Raw genomic sequence first — 20,794 nt, 5'->3', positions numbered from 1 at the left:
TTTTGGTTTTTAAAAAGTTTCATCTTTAATCTGGTCAAAAAGCTCTATATTAAAGGACAAGTGACACGCTTTTGGCGCCAAATTTTTTTTTCTTTTAACTTAAAGTAAAATGCTGTATGAGAGTATTGTTGAAATATTTTTCCTTTCTGATTTCATTTTCCCACTTAAAAACCCTTTTGAAATTATGGCGGGAAATGATTCACGTGACACCGTGACGTAGATAATTTGTGATAATTTGTTATTGCTGCTACTGGTATAGAGTGCAATATTAACGTTTACAACACGCTTGTAAACGAATACAGTTGGTCTGGACCTGTCGCGTCGTGTTTAGTAAACTCTCTATCAATTACAGGAAAATTCCGAGTTATCACAATGTACGTCGTCGGGTCACGTGATAAAAAGCAAAATCGCGCCCCCTGCGCCCCCTGATTATAATTTTTTGTTCTAAGCCAGGAAAAACTTACTTCTAAAAGATGGTCTATAAGTTAATGAAAAGAAAAGATAATGTGAAAAGTGTGTCACTTGTCCTTTAAACATTCGTTATAGATTATTGTATGAATAATGTAATGATAATAGAAAAAATAATTTTTCACATTTACAAAGGTTAGTTTTGTTCTGTAAATTAAATTACTAATATCAAATATATAAAACAAAAGTTGGTATCTCAAGAATAAAATTTTTAGAATTTACATAAATTAAAAGCAAACAAATTAAAGTTGAATTCTTTACAAGAATAAACGTTAAAAATTTACAAGAAAAAGTTTAAAATAGCACAAGAATAAAAACGATAATTGATACATGGTTTAAAATCTAGGTTTGTGTTTGTATTTTTTAATCCCAAAAAACTGAATAATGTTTTTTTGGGTTCTTCGCTGAAATTCTTGTAATGTTCTGAAAAGTGGACAACCAAGTATTTGAATCAATTCGAGATTATATTCTGGATTATTCTTTGTCATTTGTACTTTTAAATATACTATAATACGTAAAAATAAAATAATATTTATAGTAAAAATTGCTAGATTGTTAGTTAATTACTCCTTTCAAATAACGTAAGTGATGTGAAAGATGTTGCTAAGAAATGATTTCATTTTCTCAATTTTTAGATTACGCTGGAATAGTATCTTTATTTTGATTTCAATTTCTCTTCAAATTCAAAGAATTTTTCGTTTCCAATCCTTTTTGCAGCTCTACACTAGACGGGAGCCCCCGATCCAACTCGTTCAGCATAGTTTCCCTTTCTCAACAATCTATGGATACGTCCGACTGGGCACTGAAGACCAGCTAACCAGTTTTTTTAATGTGTATTTTTTAGGATTCAACCTTACAGGAAAAAGTGAAAGCGTACTAAAACGAATATTGACAAATTCTAATTATATCTCTTTGATCGAGCGGGTGTAACTTCCTTGAGAAATACTTATCAGTGATATCTCTCCCTCCTTCCTTGGCCTTGTCGTGTGGAAGATGCTTCAATAGAATTACACCTGCTGTTAAATTGGTACAGGTGCAATCATTGTAACAGAACATTTGGTAATCTCAAGTTTGTATTTTCAAGACTATATCTTTGGGTTTCTTACTAGGTGCTCCTTTATGTTACCCAGTTGTTTAATTAATTAGGGTGTTGCCTCTGTCATAAACCCTTTTTTTAAGATAAAGAATACATTGGTCCTTTCGAATAAAATGCGGGCGTTATCGGTTCCAATTTTTACTGTATTTTAAGATGAATGCAATATAGCCTGAATGCAGTGTTGATTCATATCCACAATTCGTGAAATAACAATTTTTGTAAAAATGAAATTTTTTGTAAATTAGCAAAATCTTATTGGTTTTTGTTTCCAACCATTCATAGGATCCCTTGCTATACTGCGTGCAGATTTCAAGCAAGTTTGCGGATTATACTAAACAGCTAATCTTTAGTAACGATCATGCTTTTGTCAGGGAACCGTAAGCTTTGGATGAGCTTCTTCCCTGCAGGTGTTCCCCGCCGTAAACAATACTTTTCTTCCATTTTCTGCCTTGGGGCTTTTCTACCTTAATGATTGGTTAAAAGAAGTGAAAGGACAGGCCAAGCATTGGATGCCTGTTTTCCATTTTCTAATGTTGAAGACTGGCTCTGCATCACGGTATGTTTTTCTTCTAATTGGTTACTTTATATCGAATTGGCGAGCAAATAACGTTTTTGTTGCAAAGCTGTCTCTTCGTTTTGAAGAAAAACATTTGTTAAAGAAGAATCTATCACCTGGTTGTCTTTTTTCTGAATTAACTCAGCTGTACAAGTAGAATCCTTATGAAAAATTCGAAAAAGATAGTTAATTAATTATACATCCTTTCTACAGAATAAAGCATCCAAATACTTTTCGTTAAATTTTCAAAAAGAAATACTCATAGAGTTAAGATTTTGCTGTGAGAGATAAGAGTTGTATCTAGCAAGACAGCTTGTAAAAATGAAGGTTTGAGGTAAGTCATGTTTAGCCACTTCGCAAAAAATTCCTTTTATCTGGCTAGATAAATTAGTATTTGTTTAACAAGTATGATAGTGATTTTTGTGTCATTGCCAAGCATGAGTAGATATCACCGAACAATGTAGTACAATTTTTGCAATATTTTTAAGACCAAGGGGTATCTTGCATATCTTTCGCTCAGAAGCAGAAATTCATTTTCATGTGGGGGAGAGGGTAGAACCCACAAAAACAAGCAAATTTTCCGACTAATGACAATATCTACCGACAAAAGCGCCAAAAACAGTGTTTTGTAACCGACAATCAAGCAACACTCTCGCTCTACATTCTACAGTCTCGAAATTTCTGTCGCAGTTTTTCGCTCATGTGTATCGCTATATGATATGAAAATGGAGGTAAAGAAAGGGCATACTCATGCTGGTATGAGCTGCTGAGGCAATGGTAATGGAGAAGGCTATTCGTTGCAGCGTCTATGACAACACCATGGGTTTCTCTGTCCAAGACATTAGAATTTTTACAATAATGAGTAATTGATCATTAAATATCAAAATACTTCAGAATCTGATTTGGAAGCGATACTGTCGGTACTTGCCAGTCATAAAATGTCTCAACTATTTGACTTGCGGGAGACAAGGGGCATTCGTCGCTAGATTCGGGGGACCCGGTGGACCGATAATTCAATTAAGTCTATTTTCTTCTTACTAGTGTAATAGAACAGTGCCCTTCCCCTACTGAAGATCAAGCCGCACTGTTACTCTGTGTCCTTTTTCAATAGGCAGGGCCGGGTGGAGGGGCTGGAGCCATCCCAATAATTGTGAAAATGTACCTATATTTCTTTTATAACAGTGTACCAAACGGGAAGCAATCCAATGGGCAGCCACTCCCCAACCCCCCTCCCCCTCCAAATAAATTTTGTTCTGACGGTACTTATAGGTGCACAAAATATTTTCATCAGATCATGGCGATGATTGTTGGTAGTGAGGGCTACAATAACGGCAAGGTTATTTCCTTTGAACTTGATAAAAGGAGATATCATATAAGGTACTGTAATGAAATATTTTTCCGTTCTTATTTTTATTTATCTTTCATTCAATTTTCAGAATCTTTAAAGCAGCTGAAACAGGCTTAGAATTCCACCTGTCTACACCGTAGCGGAAACGCAAAATTTATCACGAAGAAAGAAATTTGAGGTAAACTTGATGGTGATTGCTTCATTTTTTCGCATCATTCTCGTTTTCATGATTTTTCGCAGAGTTGGAAAGCAAGTGTCTAGTTTTATGCAATGAAATTCGTAATATTAGCCCCGTTAAAGAGCTAGGAATTCACGTTTCAATAATTGCTGTTCTCAATCATTCATTGCTCCATATAACAGAGTCCTTCTTGGTAAAGAAAGTATAAAACTCCGCCAAGACAACAACGAAGGCTGCTGCACACTCGCAGCTCATAAACAGTGCAGACAGTGAAGCAAACCAAAACAGCATCGTCGAAAAGCTGATTTCGTTGATGTTGGCAAGAGAGAACGAAGAACCTGATTGATTGAATTATACGTGCACGTATCACACAGTAATATTAACTAGTGAATATGGTTCTGAAATTTCACCTGGTGTTTTATTTACACTTTTGTTAAGGAAGGATGTTGCTACACATATCATAGTTTTTTAACCAACTATTACATAATTATTGCAATTAGTTGTTAAAGAAAGAGGTGGTTATTTATAAATGATAGAAATGTCGAGCGAAACGCATAGCTGCATAAACACAGATGTGCTATTACGTCGAGGCAGTGACCAAGATTCGATGCATGTTACAGCATTTCTGGGCGTCTATATAACATTTGGTGTCGTGTCTACTATTCTTAATACCTTGGTCATTGGCACACTTTTATTCTCTAAAGATCTTCATGGTACGTTTTATATTATTCTCACTTCGCTATTTGCAAGTGACCTGATAACGGGCGTCGTTATATTTCCAATGCTGGCCGTTATTAACGCATTATCGACGCCTCGTAACTGTGCCCTCTTGGATTCCTGTCAGTATTTCGTACACACAATATCCTTGTCGTCGATCTTTTCAATGATGGCTATTGCTTATGATCGTTATTTACGAGTGGCGAAACGACATACATACAACATTTTCATGACAAAAACCAAAGGTTTCGCCATCGTAATCTCAATATGGGTAGCTGCGCCGTTTCTCGGGCTTATCAGCTTGATAGTGTCGGCAAAAATAATTGCTTTTACGGCCGTTTGCGTGATATGCCTCATCCTGTACTTGTATGTGATGATGTTAAAAAAACTACGAAGCAATGTCAACCAAGTCCCGGCAAATGCTCCTACCAGGCCACAAGTAAAGAGCCAGGACGGTGGTGTAAGAAGATCCTCGCGCCTCGTTTTCATTCTTGTTCTAGTGATGCTGATGTTGTGGTGTCCCTATATTGTTTTGTCAATGATGAGCGGCACGGTGGCTCATTTGAGAAATGTTTATGCCTTCGCGGCAATTCAACAGTTGCCCCTACTGAGCGCGATGAGCAGTCCGTTTTTGTATTTTTGGACAAACAGAACAACACGACGGAGTTTTGTTGCTTTTTGCTTGAAAGTTTACTGCAGAAAAGCTGAAGCAGATCGAATAGTTACTGTTTGCACTTAAAGTCGGAAAGATCTTTGAGGTGCTCCAGCTTCAAGTGCTCGATTGAACACGTGCTACAAATTTAGATACTTGAACCCCCTCAACACTATCTACAACATTATTTGCTTTTCAAACAGCCCAGTGTTTATGTATATGTGTATATTAAATATGCAAACCAGAACAAGCCCAAGCAGAAAACAGAGATTCGATGGAGCTTTCCCCCTCAGGCCAAGTTTTATAATTAAACGATAACAAATTTTTTGTTGAAGAGTGCCATTAAGATAGTAACACCTTGAAACCGTGTATTGTGTTACCTTTTCTTTTCACTTCCAGAATATCTCATGATTTTCTAATTTCAGCCTTCATTAATTTTCATGAATTGTTTATCATGTTTTTTATGGATTTTAGAGTTCAATCCTTTGCCAGAAACAGGGCCCACGCCATGAATTTGAAAGTGGGGGGGCAAGGCTAGCAAAAGTAGGGGGCAAAGCTTTTTTCCCTTTTACTGCCCCCTCACTTTTTGCGAAGCAAGTGTTTTTAAAGCTTTAAAAGCACTTGCTTTGCAAATAGTGAGGGAGCCATGTCCACCCCGCCCTTCCTCCCAGTTCGAACAAGTTTAGCGTTTCTTTTTAGCGCTTTTAGCGTTCGAATACAACAAAGTTGTAAATGTTGCCATTAATTTTTCCCCATCCCAAAGTGACATGTTCATTACGTCATCACAAGTTTGTATACATCCAAAGCGTAGCCTGGAACTCAGGCTACCAAAGCGAAGCAGAAAGTTTCAAGATTTTTCGTACGCGTTCCAACAATCTTGGTAAGGATTTTAGCAGTTTGATTAAAATACGATAACTTGTAAAGGTGCTCATTAAATTACTTGAATTAAAATTTTCTGAAATTAAATTCAAAAAGAAGTTTCAAAAAATTTTCCGGTTCAAATGCTTCCATCCCATGGTTTAACTCTTCCCTTGATACTAGGGAATGTATTTTAATCCTTTGGTAGAATGACCAATAATGCCCAACATATGTGCTTATCTGAGCGATCTTTATAAAACACTCCCGTCAAGGGTTGCCAGATATGATTTACAAATGAAGGCGAGACGGGTAGGCAACTGACGCTAAAACGCTCATAAAAAAGCCAAAACAAAAAACCCCAATAATACATTGCACAGGCGCTGTTTATATTACTGCGCATGCGTCTTTTAAATAATCTTTTGACTCAAATAAGAAACTTACTTTTTCTTTAAAAATTTACTTTGTTGATAGATAGAATCTATTTTTTGTGACCTAAAGGTGGTGATATTTGACATTGGGGCGTAGCAATCTACTAATTACTCCATGAATGTAGTTATTACGCTTTTAATTTAGAATTGCTACTGAAAAGGCCAAATTTAAGTATCAGGCCAAAAACAAATTTTCCAGGCAATTTAACTACAAAAAAGGACAAGATTGGAAAATTTGGCCTGAAAAAGGCCAATCCGGCAACCCTGCATCCTGTTTGACTGAGATATAGCCAAATGAGTCCCTTCTCAGTATGTCAAACTTCGCATATGTCGGACTAACGTTTTTGTATGGTCTGAGAAGATCCGAATTACGCTATTTCGACTATTCTCCTGCTTATGTGGAATAGCTGACCTGCTCATCCAAAAATGGCTAAGATGCAACCAAATGAGTACAAGCTCCTTCTTGATCAATTTATTTAAATTTGGTGCTGGCAGTAGATATGATTAAGCAATTCTGTTCCTTCTTTAACGTTTATTAATGCTTATTTTAGATGCATTTTCTTTAGCTTTTTTTTTATCAAGCTTTTCTTCTTCAGCGCTTTGTCTTTAAGGTTTTTTCAGCATTTTTTGCGTTTTTTCTTTACTGCTTCTTTTTAGAGTTTCTTCTCGATCGATTTTTTATCGTTTTTTCGTAATCGTTTCCCCTTTAACCTTTGTTTTTCAGCGTTACCCTTCGTTCTTCTATATCTCGAACCTTTTCACTGTTTTTCACTGTTCAAACAATTTTTTTTCTTCACTCCCTTATCGTTCGATGAGGATTGGTGATACATCCTTAGAGGATGCCGGTGTTCTGTGCTAGTAAAGCTAAAAGTCCCACAAAATTCAGCCAATGCCTCCTCACTCTCATTTAATTCATTCGAAGACCGATCTGAATCAGTATTACCGTACGACTCCTCGGACAACATATCTCTAGTTGCTCAATTTATGTTGACTACGGCTTGGCTTGAAGGCCCAGAACATGTTAAACCTATTACGTCACTATCTGTCGCATCATTCCAGCACCCGGTATCACTTTCGGTCTCCCACTTTGAGTTTTTGGGTTTTAATTTTGGTGCTTCGCAGCAATTTTTCAATGATTTAACCAAGATTTCTTAATCAGCTTTCAAATTGCGTAAATTGGGCAATGAATAATTTCGTTTCATATGACCTTTAAAACTCTTAACGAACTTATTGCTAAAAATAGTAAATCATTGTTGATAAAATCTCGAACATGAAATTTCTTTTCCCAGTTAATCATTCAATCATACCATACCGGTCAATCTGTCACTCCATTACAGTCTATCAATTAATCAAAACCTTTTTATTTTGTAAAGCCATTTAGCTTACAAGTTAATAGAGGACACAGAGAAGAAAGAATATGCAAACAAAATGAATGTATATAATAGATAAAATTACAGTCTAATTATCTATATTATACAGTCTGATTATTAAAACATAAAAATCCTATGCACAACGTAAAACTTAACTACAGTCTACTGCATAGGCGTAGGCTTGCATTTTTTTCAGAGGGGGCTCAAAAAATTAATGACAATTCCTAATGGCAGCTGCTGATGTCACAGCATAAAAAGTGGATTAGCTAAAGGCTTAAAGGTGATTTTTCCGTGCATTTTTCATTATCGAGGAAGAAGAAACACACAATCTGACCTTATGTTCACAATAATTTCATCCTTTACTTTGCTGTAAACGAAATTATCTAATGCAACAAATCTTATGCGTGAAACCAATAATATAACAAATTAATCTCAAAGTTGGTAAAGCACTTCCTTATTTTCCAGGGGGGGGCTCAGCCCCCCTCGGTTTTCGTCAGGAGGGGCTGAAGCCCCAGAGCCCCCGTTTACGCGTTTACGCCTATGGTCTACTGTCTTTAAGGGTTTCTTTGTCCATTATTCTTACACTTCTTTTGAACTGGCTATTGAATGTTTTTCTTCGTTTACTGTACGAAATTTCGGAATAATGAAGTTGCTGTTTCTTAATTCGAAGGGATTTCTTTCATTGCAAAAATTTATTTAATTTAGCGTGGAGCAAAACCGTTCATAACTTTGTAAATTAGTATGGCAATTTCCTGAAGTCGTCTGTTCTCTAGAGAAGTTTTCTTCCTAAATGTAGTGTGTGTAGAAAACAGATTGTTTTTAATCTTATTTACTTGTTGTTGTTTTTCAGTAGAACTATTTTGGACTTTTGACCCTGCTATTATTAGAAACTTTTAGCATTGTTTAGGCATGTCCTCGGGGACACGTGACATTTCTTCTCGTTATAAGCGTGTCTTCGAGGATTTGCATTATAGCCCTATATAAGCTTTGGGCGTGTTTTACCCAGTAAGAAGAGAGAACAACATCGATATTAGTACGTGCGAGTTACCGTTGCAAGCAATTTAGATACCGTTTTCGGCCTAGTATTTAGCCTGTTGCTTAGATAATGCTATGCTACGAGGTCAAATAAATAGTAAGTTGAAATTAATTTGGTTAACCTGTAATCGTTTATGTTGCTTTTTTCTTCAAGTTGTTATTTTCATTTAGTTGCATTACATTTAGACCTCGTTAATTAATTATGTATAATTTTATCAACTATTTCATTTAGCGAACAATTATCAAGATAGAAAGAACGCCAGCGTTGTTTTTGCTTAGTGGAAACTGGGTTCATTTCTGATTAGTTCGTGCCCTCCTCAGTAGCAGATTTGCTTTGAAGCTACAGTGTGGCAAAAAATGAAAGTTTCCGCTAACATTTCTGAAAATATAATCATGGCAATAGAACTTCTGCTAGAATAGGAAAAATCTAAATAACAGCAAAAGTGATGAAATTGACGTTTTCTTGAATTTGTTGTAACTCAAAGTTTAGGAAACCTTTAATTAATTGGCCTTGATTGGAAGACGGCAGAAAACATCTAATTCGGGGAGATTCTCTAATAGACTTGGGGGGGTTGCAGTTTAGGGCTGATAAACTGTGAATTACACTGAGATCTGCTTTAATTTTTGAGCTGCCCCTCCTTGACACGTTTCCCAACTTCCACCTTAAAGGTAATGTGTCCATATAAAAGGACTGCGTATACCCAACTTGTCAAGCCACCCATCAAAATAACGGTTTGCGATTGGCTAGTATTCTTGCGATGCAAAACTGCTCACATGAAAAGCTAACTTCGCAGCAGGATAAATAAACAGAACGACCATAATGACTGGGGCGATGACATGAAAAATCACATGTTTCTAAAAACCCCCGCAGAGTCGCTTGCTATAGCTGGACACATTACCTTTAAGCTGGACACATTACCTTTAATTTCACGTGTTATATATTATGATAATTTACGTAAAAGGAAACTGTGTTTACATGTAGTACCTCAAAGAGTTGTCACGACTCATGTTATTACTTTCGTTTCTTGTAGCTTGCATATAAAATAGCCCGGTTGCCAGCATGATCTGTCATTCGCCTTAAGTTGCGTCCCAAATGGATAAAGATGGACGCAGTTTTCATTTCTTCCACCATTTGGTTCACGGGCATTCCAGTATGAAAATTTAAACTTTTTGCCATCGCTCCAAACGAATTCTCCTTCTGTTTCTCTATCATTCAGTCCAATCCATGTATAGTAGTCCGAACGGGTTTCGTTATAGAAAGCAAGGACATCTTTTTGTTCATCTTCATTAAAGCTGACAAGATCTCCGCCAAGTGATAAACAGTGCTTTCGTGCATCAGGCCATGACTTTTTTATGTATCGGGTCCCGTCTTTTGGCATGATATACTTATTTATATCTGTAAAGAGCAGAAAAATACCAAGCCAGGATAAAACATGGCAGTCAAAAGGTCAATGGCATGTAATGGCAGTGAGAAAAAAGTATAAACACTGTTAGTACGTCTCTATGCATAAAATAAAAGGGAAGAGCTCACAGCTTGAGAGATTAAATCAATAATTATATCTTTCGTTTCTCCTCTCAATTTTATTTCACAAAAACTATTCCAAATAATACAATCAATGAAGTTACAAGGTGAATTGTTTCCATAGAAATTGAGCTAATCTGCAGTGCAATTAGGCAAATGAAAGAGTATTAATTATGTGTATACAATGAAAGGACATGGACATAAATATTAACAAAATTCTAAAGAAAACGATGCACTACAAACCAATTGGAATCAGAAGAAAGAAAAATGCTGCGCCCAAACCTCGCCCTTGATATCAAACAAAGAAAACATGCGCACTGATTGGGTCTCTTGACGGGTGTGATGATTATGAGATCATGTGCATTAAATACGGCCCGTGTAAAGACCTACTTGGGCGCCTAAGAATTCAGTCAAAAATTGTTTAGAAGATGCCCCAGGGCTATCAATGATCCTTGTGACTCTGATGAAGATGAAGACATTGTAACTGATAAATATTTAGAAAATCTCGAAGCCGCCAGCATAGTTTTTGAGAACATTTGTAGAACCTTTTTTACCAATAAGCCCCATTCTCTTCTAAGCCCCATCTATTTTAAGCCGAGGGGGCTTCGACTTAAAAAATAAATAAGCCTCCCCCCTGGGCTTTATTGAGCTTTCTGGTAAGTATCACTTATTACTCCTTTCCATGGTTTTGATTTTTGAGGAACGCCATCATTCTGTTGATTTTGTTATTTTCGCGTTTTCACTTGCGCATTCGGTCGTATAGGGTCATGTGAAGGGTCATCTAACTGGTCGTGTTTTCACTAATGCATTCGGTCGTGTACTTGGTCTTGTAACTGGTCGTGTAACTGGTCATGTATCTCGTTATGATTTCACTAGTGCAATTGGTCATGCAACTGGTCGTGCAACTGGTCATGTAGCTGATCGCGTTTTTACTAGAGCATTTGGTAATGTAGCTGGTCATGTGAAGGGTCATCTAACTGGTCGTGTTTTCACTAATGCATTCGGTCGTGTACTTGGTCTTGTAACTGGTCGTGTAACTGGTCATGTATCTCGTTATGATTTCACTAGTGCAATTGGTCATGCAACTGGTCGTGCAACTGGTCGTGCAACTGGTCATGTAGCTGATCGCGTTTTTACTAGAGCATTTGGTAATGTAGCTGGTCATGTAACTACAATCCTTGCCAAAAATAACTGGAACACCTTCCCATTGCAGCATGCAAATAGACAAAGCAAGTCTTAAACTACCTCACCAAAATATCACTGCCACTTCAAAAATTTCGACCCCCTCCCCCCGTACAATGTTGATTTATTTTCTCAATACTTTCATACAGCTTTCAGTGAAGAAATTTTTACCTTCAGGATCAAAACAGCGCAATTGAACAACATTGTAATGGGGAGGGGGGGATAGGGGGGGATTTTTCAAAAAAGCTTCAGCTTTGCACAAGTGTTCCAACAATTTTGGCAAGGATTGTTCGAAGGCAACTTTTTCAATTTGTTATCAAATGCTACATTCAAAGCAGTTACTAAGGTATTTCAAGGGCATGCTTTACGAATCTTTGATCAAATTTAGTGTCACGTGAACAGTTTGCGTTATAGTGACGTCATAAGTGTTTGTTTAATTGGAATAGTGACCAGCGTAGCAATTAGACCAGTTTAAGCATTGTATAATCTATCTATCTATCTAAGTACCATGTGCCTTGTGGACGTAGGCGACCATGGATTTCCACAACTTTCTGTCCTTACAGGTTCTTATCAGACTCTGGACCTTATACCTTCCTTGCTGTTCCTCGGGAACTTGATCTTGATCTCGGGAAATTGTATAATACTTGATTTCTAATCAAAGGGTCGCAAAAGTGTAAAATGGACAGTTTGGAAGGTCATGAAACTGGTGATCTAACTGACCGTGTTTTCACTAGTGCATTCCGTTGAGTACTTGGTCGTGTAAATGTTCATTTAATTTTTTGTGTTGTTTCTAGTGCACTCAGACGTGTACTTGGTCCTGTAACTGGTCGTTTTAATGGTCATGTAACTGTTCGTGTTTTCACTTGGCGTTCGGTCGTGTACTTGGTCTTGAGCTGGTCTTGAGAATGGATATGGGAGGATTAGGAGAAAGAAATTGTCAGCCTTGTGTGACATTCTCAGCAAAGAGCATATTGCCTTTTCTTGTGATTGCACACTTTATAAATTGCAAAGGTCAGGAATTTGATAACAGTTTTTGCCATTCACACACGTTTCTCTCTTAACAAGGACGTGTTGCAAATGAAAGAAGCAATCCCGATATTTTCTTGAATGTGGTAAAAGTAAAAGTTGTGAAAATAATATAAGATAATTCAGCGTATTTAGAAAATAATGTGCCTTACGTCGTACAATTACTGTAAGAGATTTCGATGCTGTTCCAACACGATTGCGAGCAATGCATTTATATACACCACTTTCCAACGTACTGCTCTTTAAAAGGAAAGGAAGAATGGAGACCCTCCTGCCTTGAGGTCCTGTCCATGAAATAGTTGGCCGAGGTAGACCCCTAGCTATGCAGTCTGCAACAATCACTCCTGATATTGGCACACGTTCGCGAATCGTTACAACCGGCGAAACTGGAATACAATCAAATGAAATGAAGAAATTTCAGTAGAGAAACTTTTAACTAAATGATACCTTTGAAATATGAAACAGACAATTAAATATAAACATAGGAACTACTAGTCAATATAAAAACCAAAACTAACGTAGCCTGGAAAAAAGGGCAGGAAAAGAACCAATCTGCCCCTAGAGAGAGGGGAAGAGGTACAGTGGCCGAAATTAGGCCTTTTGGCTTGCACAGTTTCAAAAGGCATTCATTTTTCCTTTTCAAAAATCAGAATATCTGATTTCCGACGTCAGCTATTAAATTTGCAAATGATATAGGAGGGAGAATTTGCCTTTCTTTAAACTCCAGTTAGCCTGGCCACTATCACGTTAGAAAAATGGCAGAAAAAGAACTTCCTTGAAGGAGAGGGAGGTGGTACGGTGGCTGAATTTAGGACTTTTGACTAGCACAGAACTCCCCCCCCCCCCCCTCCCCAGTTATCGGCAGGATCCATTTTGTATTGTTATGCAACTAACTTTGTTAATGAGAATGTCTTTCGATGTTTGCGTCAGTCATTTTGTTTGTCATCGTGCCATCTCTATTTTAGTTGTTATTAGTCCATTTGCCGTTAATTTGTGTCATTAGGGTTTTGTGTGCATCACTCATGTTGCTAAAAGCGTATGTTCTTTCAGTGCAAGTCAAGTCGAGTCGAAGTTGTCGTTGAACGAAGTTGTTATTTTGCATTTGTTGGTTGCCACTAATTTATACTACCCTGTTGAAGAATCTTGGCTTTAAAAAAAACGTTATTTTACAGTATTTCGTCTAAATCCGATGAGAAAATTTTGGGGGGAGGGGTAAAATTTTGGCAATATGCTTTTTGTGATGTAATCCTATGGTTTTGAAACTGCCTTTACGTAACCAAAATGTAGTCATGGGCCTTCCCTCCAAGTAAAATTGGCCGTACTTGTTGTTAAAAGGGCGTTTTCTAGTGGGAAAATGGGCGTGGCCCAAAAGTGTTTGCTTTATCCCCCATAAAGCCCAGTGGCTGGCGCCGCCACTGAATAAATGTTCCTATTTCCATTTCAAAAATCAGAACATCTGATTTCCTACAATAACTATTAAAATTCTATAGAATAAATATCGAAAGGCGGCATTCGCCATTCTCAAAACTCAAATTACTTGAGTAACCGAGACAAGCAAGATTTAATGGTTATGCTTACAGAACACTTTCACATCTGCAGTGCTGCTTTGAACCCCTAAGGCATTTCTTGCGGTGCACTTAACAGTCCCATGATCCACTCGTCTGATTTGTTTAATCTTCATCGAATATTCACTTGGAAACACGTACTCATCTTCAGTGCTATTCAACAATTTGTTATTAATTTTCCACGTGATCTTTGGCTTCGGATAACCATTTGCTTTACAGGTGAAAATGACAGCTGAACCCTCGAAAGCTTCTAAATTTGTCAAAGGAGTCACAATATGTGGTTCTGATGGATGAGGCCCTGGGATACCTGGTGGTCCAGGGGGTCCAGGAAGTCCACGTTCGCCTCGATCTCCTCTCAAGCCTGGTAGACCAGGTGGACCTTGTGGCCCAGTAGTACCTTTTTGGCCCCTTGGCCCAGCTTTGCCTCTTTTTCCACGGATTATGTCTTTGCAAATCACTGTTTTGTTGATCAAGCAAAAGTTGGATGTATCCAACTTGCCGCCTTGTTTTGTTTGAAACGAGGCCAATAATTTGTTTAATGCTGTAGCTCTTTGAAGAGTAGATTCTAATTGTTTATGGACACCAGTCAGAGCATCTCTGCGATGCCTAAGTTTGGTTTTTTCTTGCATCGCTGCAATAAGAATGGAAGGCTTTGAAATAGGTTTTGGCGGTTAGGAACTCATCCTGCAAAACTACTGGCCAATCATAACGACACTAAATTCAACAATATTTCACTCGTCGTTTGAATGGACTAAAGTGGAATCTATCTATCCATTTGTGCTCTATCCATAACTAGCGCGGAACTAATTGATGACGTGGAGAACTCTTGAACCAACTTCCAATACACTGTCGTACGTCATCAGCGTAAATATAACGTGAAGAGTTTCTTGTCTTATGAGAAGAAATAAATCATTTATACAGAAATTGAACAAAACTGGGCCCAGCACAGATCATTGGGGAACAGTTTATTTCAATGGTTTGTTCTATTGTGAGTGTGCTAGAAGCTAGAGCTACAAGGAATTCTTTTTCACCAGTATATCTACTGCCATCAAGAAATCTAAAAGATTTGCCACAAAATAATAAGGAAACCGTGAAACTGAGAAATTGCTCAAAAATCATTATTTCGAGGTGGGATGGAAATGATACTTTTCGACAATGTCACCTATTTCCTACTTAATTCACATACATAAATAGAAAGAATGTTAATTTTCATGTTATCTCGTACTACGTTCAGGGGCGAAACTGCTGGGGGGTATGGGAGGGTGCTGCATCCCCCCCCAATCTTAAAAAAAAGAAGGTTTTGTCAGGCAAATTTATGGCTGCCAGTATATTGGTCGGGCAAATCTGGAAAATTTGTTTAGGTCGCACTTTTATTGCTACTTTTGCCCCGGCTTGGTTTTTGAATTTATGGTCTTTTATTGCTACTTTTCCCCCATATTTTGTTCAATCTCCGCCTAGTTGGGAAAACAAAACAGAAACGGGCAAGCAACAGCAACATAATTACATTTCTGTCTTTCGTCTCAAGCTCGACATGCACATGTTTATCTTCGCTTCGAGATGCGGAAATGGAGACTGAAGTATTGATCGATGGCGAAAGTATAGACGGAAAGTGAAGTGTGTTTGATGCAAGAAGGAAACGAACACAGGGCATGCCCCCCCCCCCCCACTTTTTGTAAAACATAGACCTTTTTCAAAATCTTTTGTTATAATTGCTAAATTTTCTCTTGACCCGCCGCCCCACCCGCTTTCCATCCTGCGTCGGAGCCCATGAAACACTGACCATTTTGGATGAGGGGCAATTCATTCTCGCAAATAGCGTACGATATTTTCCCTAAAACAAGAGGATTTCTGAGGATTTTCAGATTAAACAATAGGATTTTCACAAAAGGTGTACGAGATTTTCTTTGAGTGATTTGCCCCTCGATTTTGGAAGCAGAGTAAATCAAAGCATGAAGGATATGCCATCTCGGAATACGTTGTTGAGAAAAATCAAGGAACACTTTATTTTCCAAATGTATGAAACTTTCATCATACATTCACAAGGAGTTATGCCCCGAAATTCCCTTAAGGTTTTACACTTACGGCCCGAAAGTATTGCATCCTTAGCCAAAAAATGACCGAAGTTCTTTAACTAAAATATTCAAATAGCTGTAACAAGTAACGGAAAGTTTTAAGCCGACAGTTCAAGCGGGAAATAATAGAAAATTTATCAAGGAATTGTAATTAAGATATGAATTGCAAAAAACTTTCGAGTTTCTTCTATTTCTGAACAATAACCACGAAAACGAAAAATAACTTCGTGATTACGAAAACACGAAAATTGAGCTTTGATGATAGGTGTACCGGTAAAATATATCCAATAAAAAAGCTTTTCTTTGCACAAGTTTGAGGGATTTTGTTATGGTGAATTCAGAGATACTTATTTTGTGCTTGGGTGTCTAAAAGTGTTTCATTTCCTTACGGAGCAACCGAAAATCAAACCCAGAACATAAAACTGAAGCTCTTTTTTCTTGAAACATTGTAGTCTGCGTAGCTGTTTCTATATTCCAAAATTCCAAGCTGCGTTTTGCTATTCCACTGTAATAAAATTGAGACCCTACTTCAATCTCTTTTTTAAATTGCTCTCGTTATTGCTAGGAGAGTTAGAAAGTGAAGACTATTTTTCTTTTATACATAGAAAAACAAGCCTTTAAAATACTTGTTTTTCGGAAACAAATGTTTATAGCCGACACCAGAAAACTAGAGGCATATTTTTTGACTTTGAAAAACAACCTGAGTCTGAGGGCCTAACATGATTAGTGACCATCTGTCGGGGTCCCAGATATCTTCAACCCTTGAGGCGATGTGCCCTAAAGATTATGTTCAGACATGACACACCCTTTCGCCGCATCTAAGCTTCACACCCCTCTAATGAAAATAGCGAAGTTTTGCCCCTGACTACGTTTTCGTGTTCTAAATATATCTTTTTAGCGTTTTTCCTATTTAAGAAACTTTTAAAAGATACGACCAGCACTAAAACCAACAAAAGATTCAGAGATTGACGGCTTATTCTGAGATTAGCCTCTCACTAGGAACCGAGTGTAGGCCGATTACCGCCAGTCTTTCTCGGGACAAGTCTCGGCTTGTCTTCGTCGCGTGAACAAGGGACAAAACAGCTTTCTGCGAACATTCTGTGTTTATTTTGTCATATGAGTTGCCAACCCCGACATTTAGGGGCATTAACGTTTGAAAGACTTGTGTCGTTAAGAAATTTATAGGGGACAGTAGTATAAAGTTGACAAATATTATCTGTCCATTACCGTGTCCAGTCTTTTGAGTAGCCTAACGAATAACCGCCATTTTTGTCATCAATATCAAAGGCTAATAATGTGCAAAAGTCTGTAAGTATATAAGGCCTAACTCAACTTAATTAAAGAAACTGGAGGACTAGATGATTTGCTTACCGATTAAAATTGCCTTTTTCAACAACTGCTGGTCGAGTTGCTCTTCTCTGTTTTTCAGAGAAGTCTCGATCTTCTGAAGCCTATCTTCAAACTCCATTTTCATTGTGAATATCACAACTGCACAAGTGGCAAATAACACCAGCGAAAAGGCCCCCAATATTATCGCCGAAGCTACCAAGTAACCATACCTGTGGCTCATCTTGCAGGACCCTATATTCTTCTTATTTCCACCTTCCTTTTCCATGGTTTCTGAGAGACAGCACTGAAATATAACACCGCAATTAATGTTCTTCGACGAAGATTCCAAACAAGGAACCACAAATAATCCGGGGGATATTTCAGTATACTTTGTGTTAAAAAGATTCTGGGCGATACAGATTCTGTGCATCTCGCTTGTTTACCCGTTCGAACTCATCTAGGTGGTATAGTAGTCCCACCAGTTCTTTAAGTAGTAGTTTTAAGGGGGTATTGCAGAAAACAATATAAATTACAGAAATTCATGCAACAATTAGATTAATTAATTATGCATTCTATGATTACACATAAGTATTTTTGGATATTGAGAACTGATTATCAATATTGGACAGAGGAGAGTTGTTCGCAGGTCGACTTTTATATATATTTCATTTCAAAGACCTGATCCAATTTCGAGACTTGGCATTAAATCTAAGTTCGTTGCTTTTTTGGGTGGGGAGTAAGCTTGGGGGCAAGGCTCTGTTTATTAGCAGGGGAACAATATTCTATTGTTTAAACTATTGAAAGCAACTGGGGCTGGTCAGGCAATCGCCCTCTAGTTAGGATGCTAATTAAGCCCCTGATGCCCTGAGCTGTGCTGAGAATCGGGAAGTGAACTAAGTGTTTTATTTATTAATTGTTGGTGCTCATTGGTTAAAATTTAGATAGCTGGCAAGTCTACCTAATAACATCAACAGTGAAAGTAATCGTGAAATACTAACAATATATGAAATCATAAATTGCTGACCATGTAATTCGCATGCAACTAGTTTTTAATTTAAAAAACCACTTTCGTGATTTTCAAGACAACTTTAGGACTTAGAAGCATTTAAATTGTTTTTGTCTTTTCTAGTTTCTCCTTTTTAACAATTAAGTTCTCCGTAAAATATTTTATAAAGCTTGATAAAATGATTGTCACGTTTAATTTGTGACAGGGTACGCCTTTTAGGCGCCCCTGGGTCTTTGTTTTTGGGCACAGATTGCATGATTGTGGGGTTTGTGTTTATTGCACCAGTGCTCGAGTAAGCAATACATTGTGTCTTTTATACGGTTAAAGCAACAAGCGTGCAAATGTGCATTGGCCTTGCGTATATAAACTTCGTGATGGCATAGTTTCATTCTCACGCGTTACAAGCAGGGGCAAAACTGCTGAGGGGGGGTATGGGGGTACTGCACTCCCTCCCCCAATCTTCAAAAAGCAAATTTTGTTGGGTCACTTTATGGCTGCCAGTGTATCTGTCGGGCAAATCTGGAAATTTTCTTTAGGTGTTAGTTACCGTATCTTAGTTAGATTATAGAATTAAGCTTACGAGTGCTACAGCAGAATTATTAGACTACGCCTCTAAGTCTAACAGTTTGTGAGTCAACGAATAACTTCATAGGCAATCAGTCTCAAATGTTTAATATAAAAAAATGTAGAAAAGCTAAGAATAACAATGAAAACAAAGCACTCACGACCTTTAGCCTGCTTGCTTTAGTATTGGCGACTTGTGGCGTCTCTGAATTAAATACTTCGAATGGCAACAGGACAACAGCGACGTCTTTCAAGCGACACACGCTTCGACTTTCATCGGGAAACGGCGGCCACGATTCTTTTGGCAAGGCGGGAACGCCCACAGTAAAAAGCCTCCTACTCTAAAACAGGCAAGCTCCTTTATACCCTTTCTAAAATACAGCTAGCCAATAACAAAACAGAACATGATAACAGCCAATTAGATACTAGAATAGAACAATAGTTAAAAAGCATAAAAGTTAATAAAAGGATGTTCACGCTGATAACCACGTGGACCAGCACGTGATAGAAGTTCGATCTTCGTACCGTAACAGAATGAGTGCTACTTACGAGTGCTACAGCAGAATGAGGATATACCTAACAGAACGGGAAATAAGTACTAACAAAACACACGGGGGTACCCTACATAGGTCACACTTTTATTGCTACTTTTTGCCCTAGCTTGAATTTTCAATTTATGATCTCCTCCCCCCCCCCCCATCTTTTCTTTCAATCTCCGCCCAGTTGGGAAAACAAAACAGAAACAAGGCAAGCAACAGCAACATATATACATTTCTGTCTTTCGTCCATCGATCAGCGCTTTCGTCTCGAGATAGACGTGCACATGTTTATCTTCGCCTCGAGATGCGGAAATAGAGACTGAAGTATTGATCGACGGCGAAAACATAGATGGAAAGTAAAATGTGTTTGATGCAAGAAGGAAACGAACACAGGGCATAACCCCCCACTAATTTTTGCAGAACAAAAGAGCTTTTTACAAAACATTTTGTTATGATTTCTAAATTTTCCCTTGACAAGCCCCCCACCCCACTTTCATCCTGCCTCGGAGCCCATGAAACACTGACAATGTTAGAAGCATCATAAATCGAAGCATGAAGGATATGCAATCTAGGAATATATTGTTGAGAAAAATCAAACAACATTTTCTTTTCCAAATGTATGAAACTTTCATCACACATTCATAAGGGGTTATGCCCCGAAATTCCCTTAAGGTTTTACACTTACGGCCCGAAAGTATTGCATCCTTAGCCAAAAAATGACCGAAGTTCTTTAACTAAAAATATTCAAATAGCTGTAACAAGTAACGGAAAGTTTTAAGCCGACAGTTCAAGCGGGAAATAATAGAAAATTTATCAAGGAATTGTAATTAAGATATGAATTGCAAAAAACTTTCGAGTTTCTTCTATTTCTGAACAATAACCACGAAAACGAAAAATAACTTCGTGATTACGAAAACACGAAAATTGAGCTTTGATGATAGGTGTACCTGTAAAATACTTCCAATAAAAATATTTTCTTTGCATAAATAAGCTTGAGGGATTTTGTTGTTGTGAATTCAGAGATACTTACTTTGTGCTTGGGTGTATAAAAATGGGAAATTCCTTACGGAGCAACCGCAAGTTGAAAATCAAACTCAAAAAATACAACTGATGTTCTTTTTTCTTTGAAACATTGTAGTCTGCGTAGCTGTTTCTAAATTCAGAATTTATCGAGCTGTATTTTGTTGTTCCACTTTGTTAAGTTGAGACCCTACTTCAATCTCTTTTATAAATTGCTCTCTTAATAGCTAGGTGATTTAAAAAGTAAAGACTATTTTTCTTTT

The 20,794-nt window shown here is 37.6% G+C and overlaps 2 protein-coding genes across 4 annotated transcripts; one reads left to right on the top strand and one right to left on the bottom strand.

Moving 5' to 3' along the window:
* The first annotated feature begins 3 nt into the window (after positions 1 to 3).
* LOC148957877 (melanocortin receptor 4-like) lies at positions 4 to 9,440 on the top strand. 3 transcript variants are annotated; one of them, XM_089114616.1, is made up of 3 exons: positions 4 to 2,120; positions 3,557 to 3,646; positions 3,829 to 9,440. In XM_089114616.1, the coding sequence occupies exon 3, from the start codon at positions 4,176 to 4,178 to the stop codon at positions 5,100 to 5,102; it is 927 nt and encodes a 308-aa protein (XP_088970742.1). In that variant the 5' UTR covers positions 4 to 2,120; positions 3,557 to 3,646; positions 3,829 to 4,175; the 3' UTR covers positions 5,103 to 9,440. The 3 variants fall into 3 exon arrangements, with proteins under 3 accessions (XP_088970742.1, XP_065060412.2, XP_088970741.1); XM_065204340.2 differs by having other exon boundaries at positions 4 to 2,454; XM_089114615.1 differs by having other exon boundaries at positions 3,557 to 9,440.
* LOC135687287 (uncharacterized) lies at positions 7,720 to 19,309 on the bottom strand. Its single transcript, XM_089114612.1, has 5 exons — positions 19,137 to 19,309; positions 17,445 to 17,706; positions 14,015 to 14,632; positions 12,589 to 12,822; positions 7,720 to 10,102 (listed from the first exon to the last, which is right to left on the bottom strand). The coding sequence occupies exons 2-5, from the start codon at positions 17,686 to 17,688 to the stop codon at positions 9,711 to 9,713; spliced, it is 1,488 nt and encodes a 495-aa protein (XP_088970738.1). The 5' UTR covers positions 17,689 to 17,706; positions 19,137 to 19,309; the 3' UTR covers positions 7,720 to 9,710.
* Between the last annotated feature and the right edge of the window lie 1,485 nt (positions 19,310 to 20,794).

Source organism: Rhopilema esculentum, chromosome 20 (genome assembly GCF_057945365.1).
Source record: "Rhopilema esculentum isolate cy_ngs chromosome 20, ASM5794536v1, whole genome shotgun sequence".
Taxonomy (NCBI): Eukaryota; Metazoa; Cnidaria; class Scyphozoa; order Rhizostomeae; family Rhizostomatidae; genus Rhopilema; species Rhopilema esculentum.
Note: the sequence above shows the minus strand (reverse complement) of the source record. Positions and strands in the feature narration are given on the sequence as shown.

Excerpts from the sequence above, each read along its gene's own strand:
- LOC148957877 (XM_089114616.1), top strand. The coding sequence starts at position 4,176 with ATGATAGAAATGTCGAGCGAAACGCATAGCTGCATAAACACAGATGTG.
- LOC135687287 (XM_089114612.1), bottom strand. The coding sequence starts at position 17,688 with ATGGAAAAGGAAGGTGGAAATAAGAAGAATATAGGGTCCTGCAAGATG. Across the intron at positions 14,633-17,444 it reads GAAAAAGGCAATTTTAATCG|CGATGCAAGAAAAAACCAAA; the intron begins GTAAGCAAATCA and ends TTCTTATTGCAG. Across the intron at positions 12,823-14,014 it reads TGCAGATGTGAAAGTGTTCT|TTTCGCCGGTTGTAACGATT; the intron begins GTAAGCATAACC and ends ATTGTATTCCAG.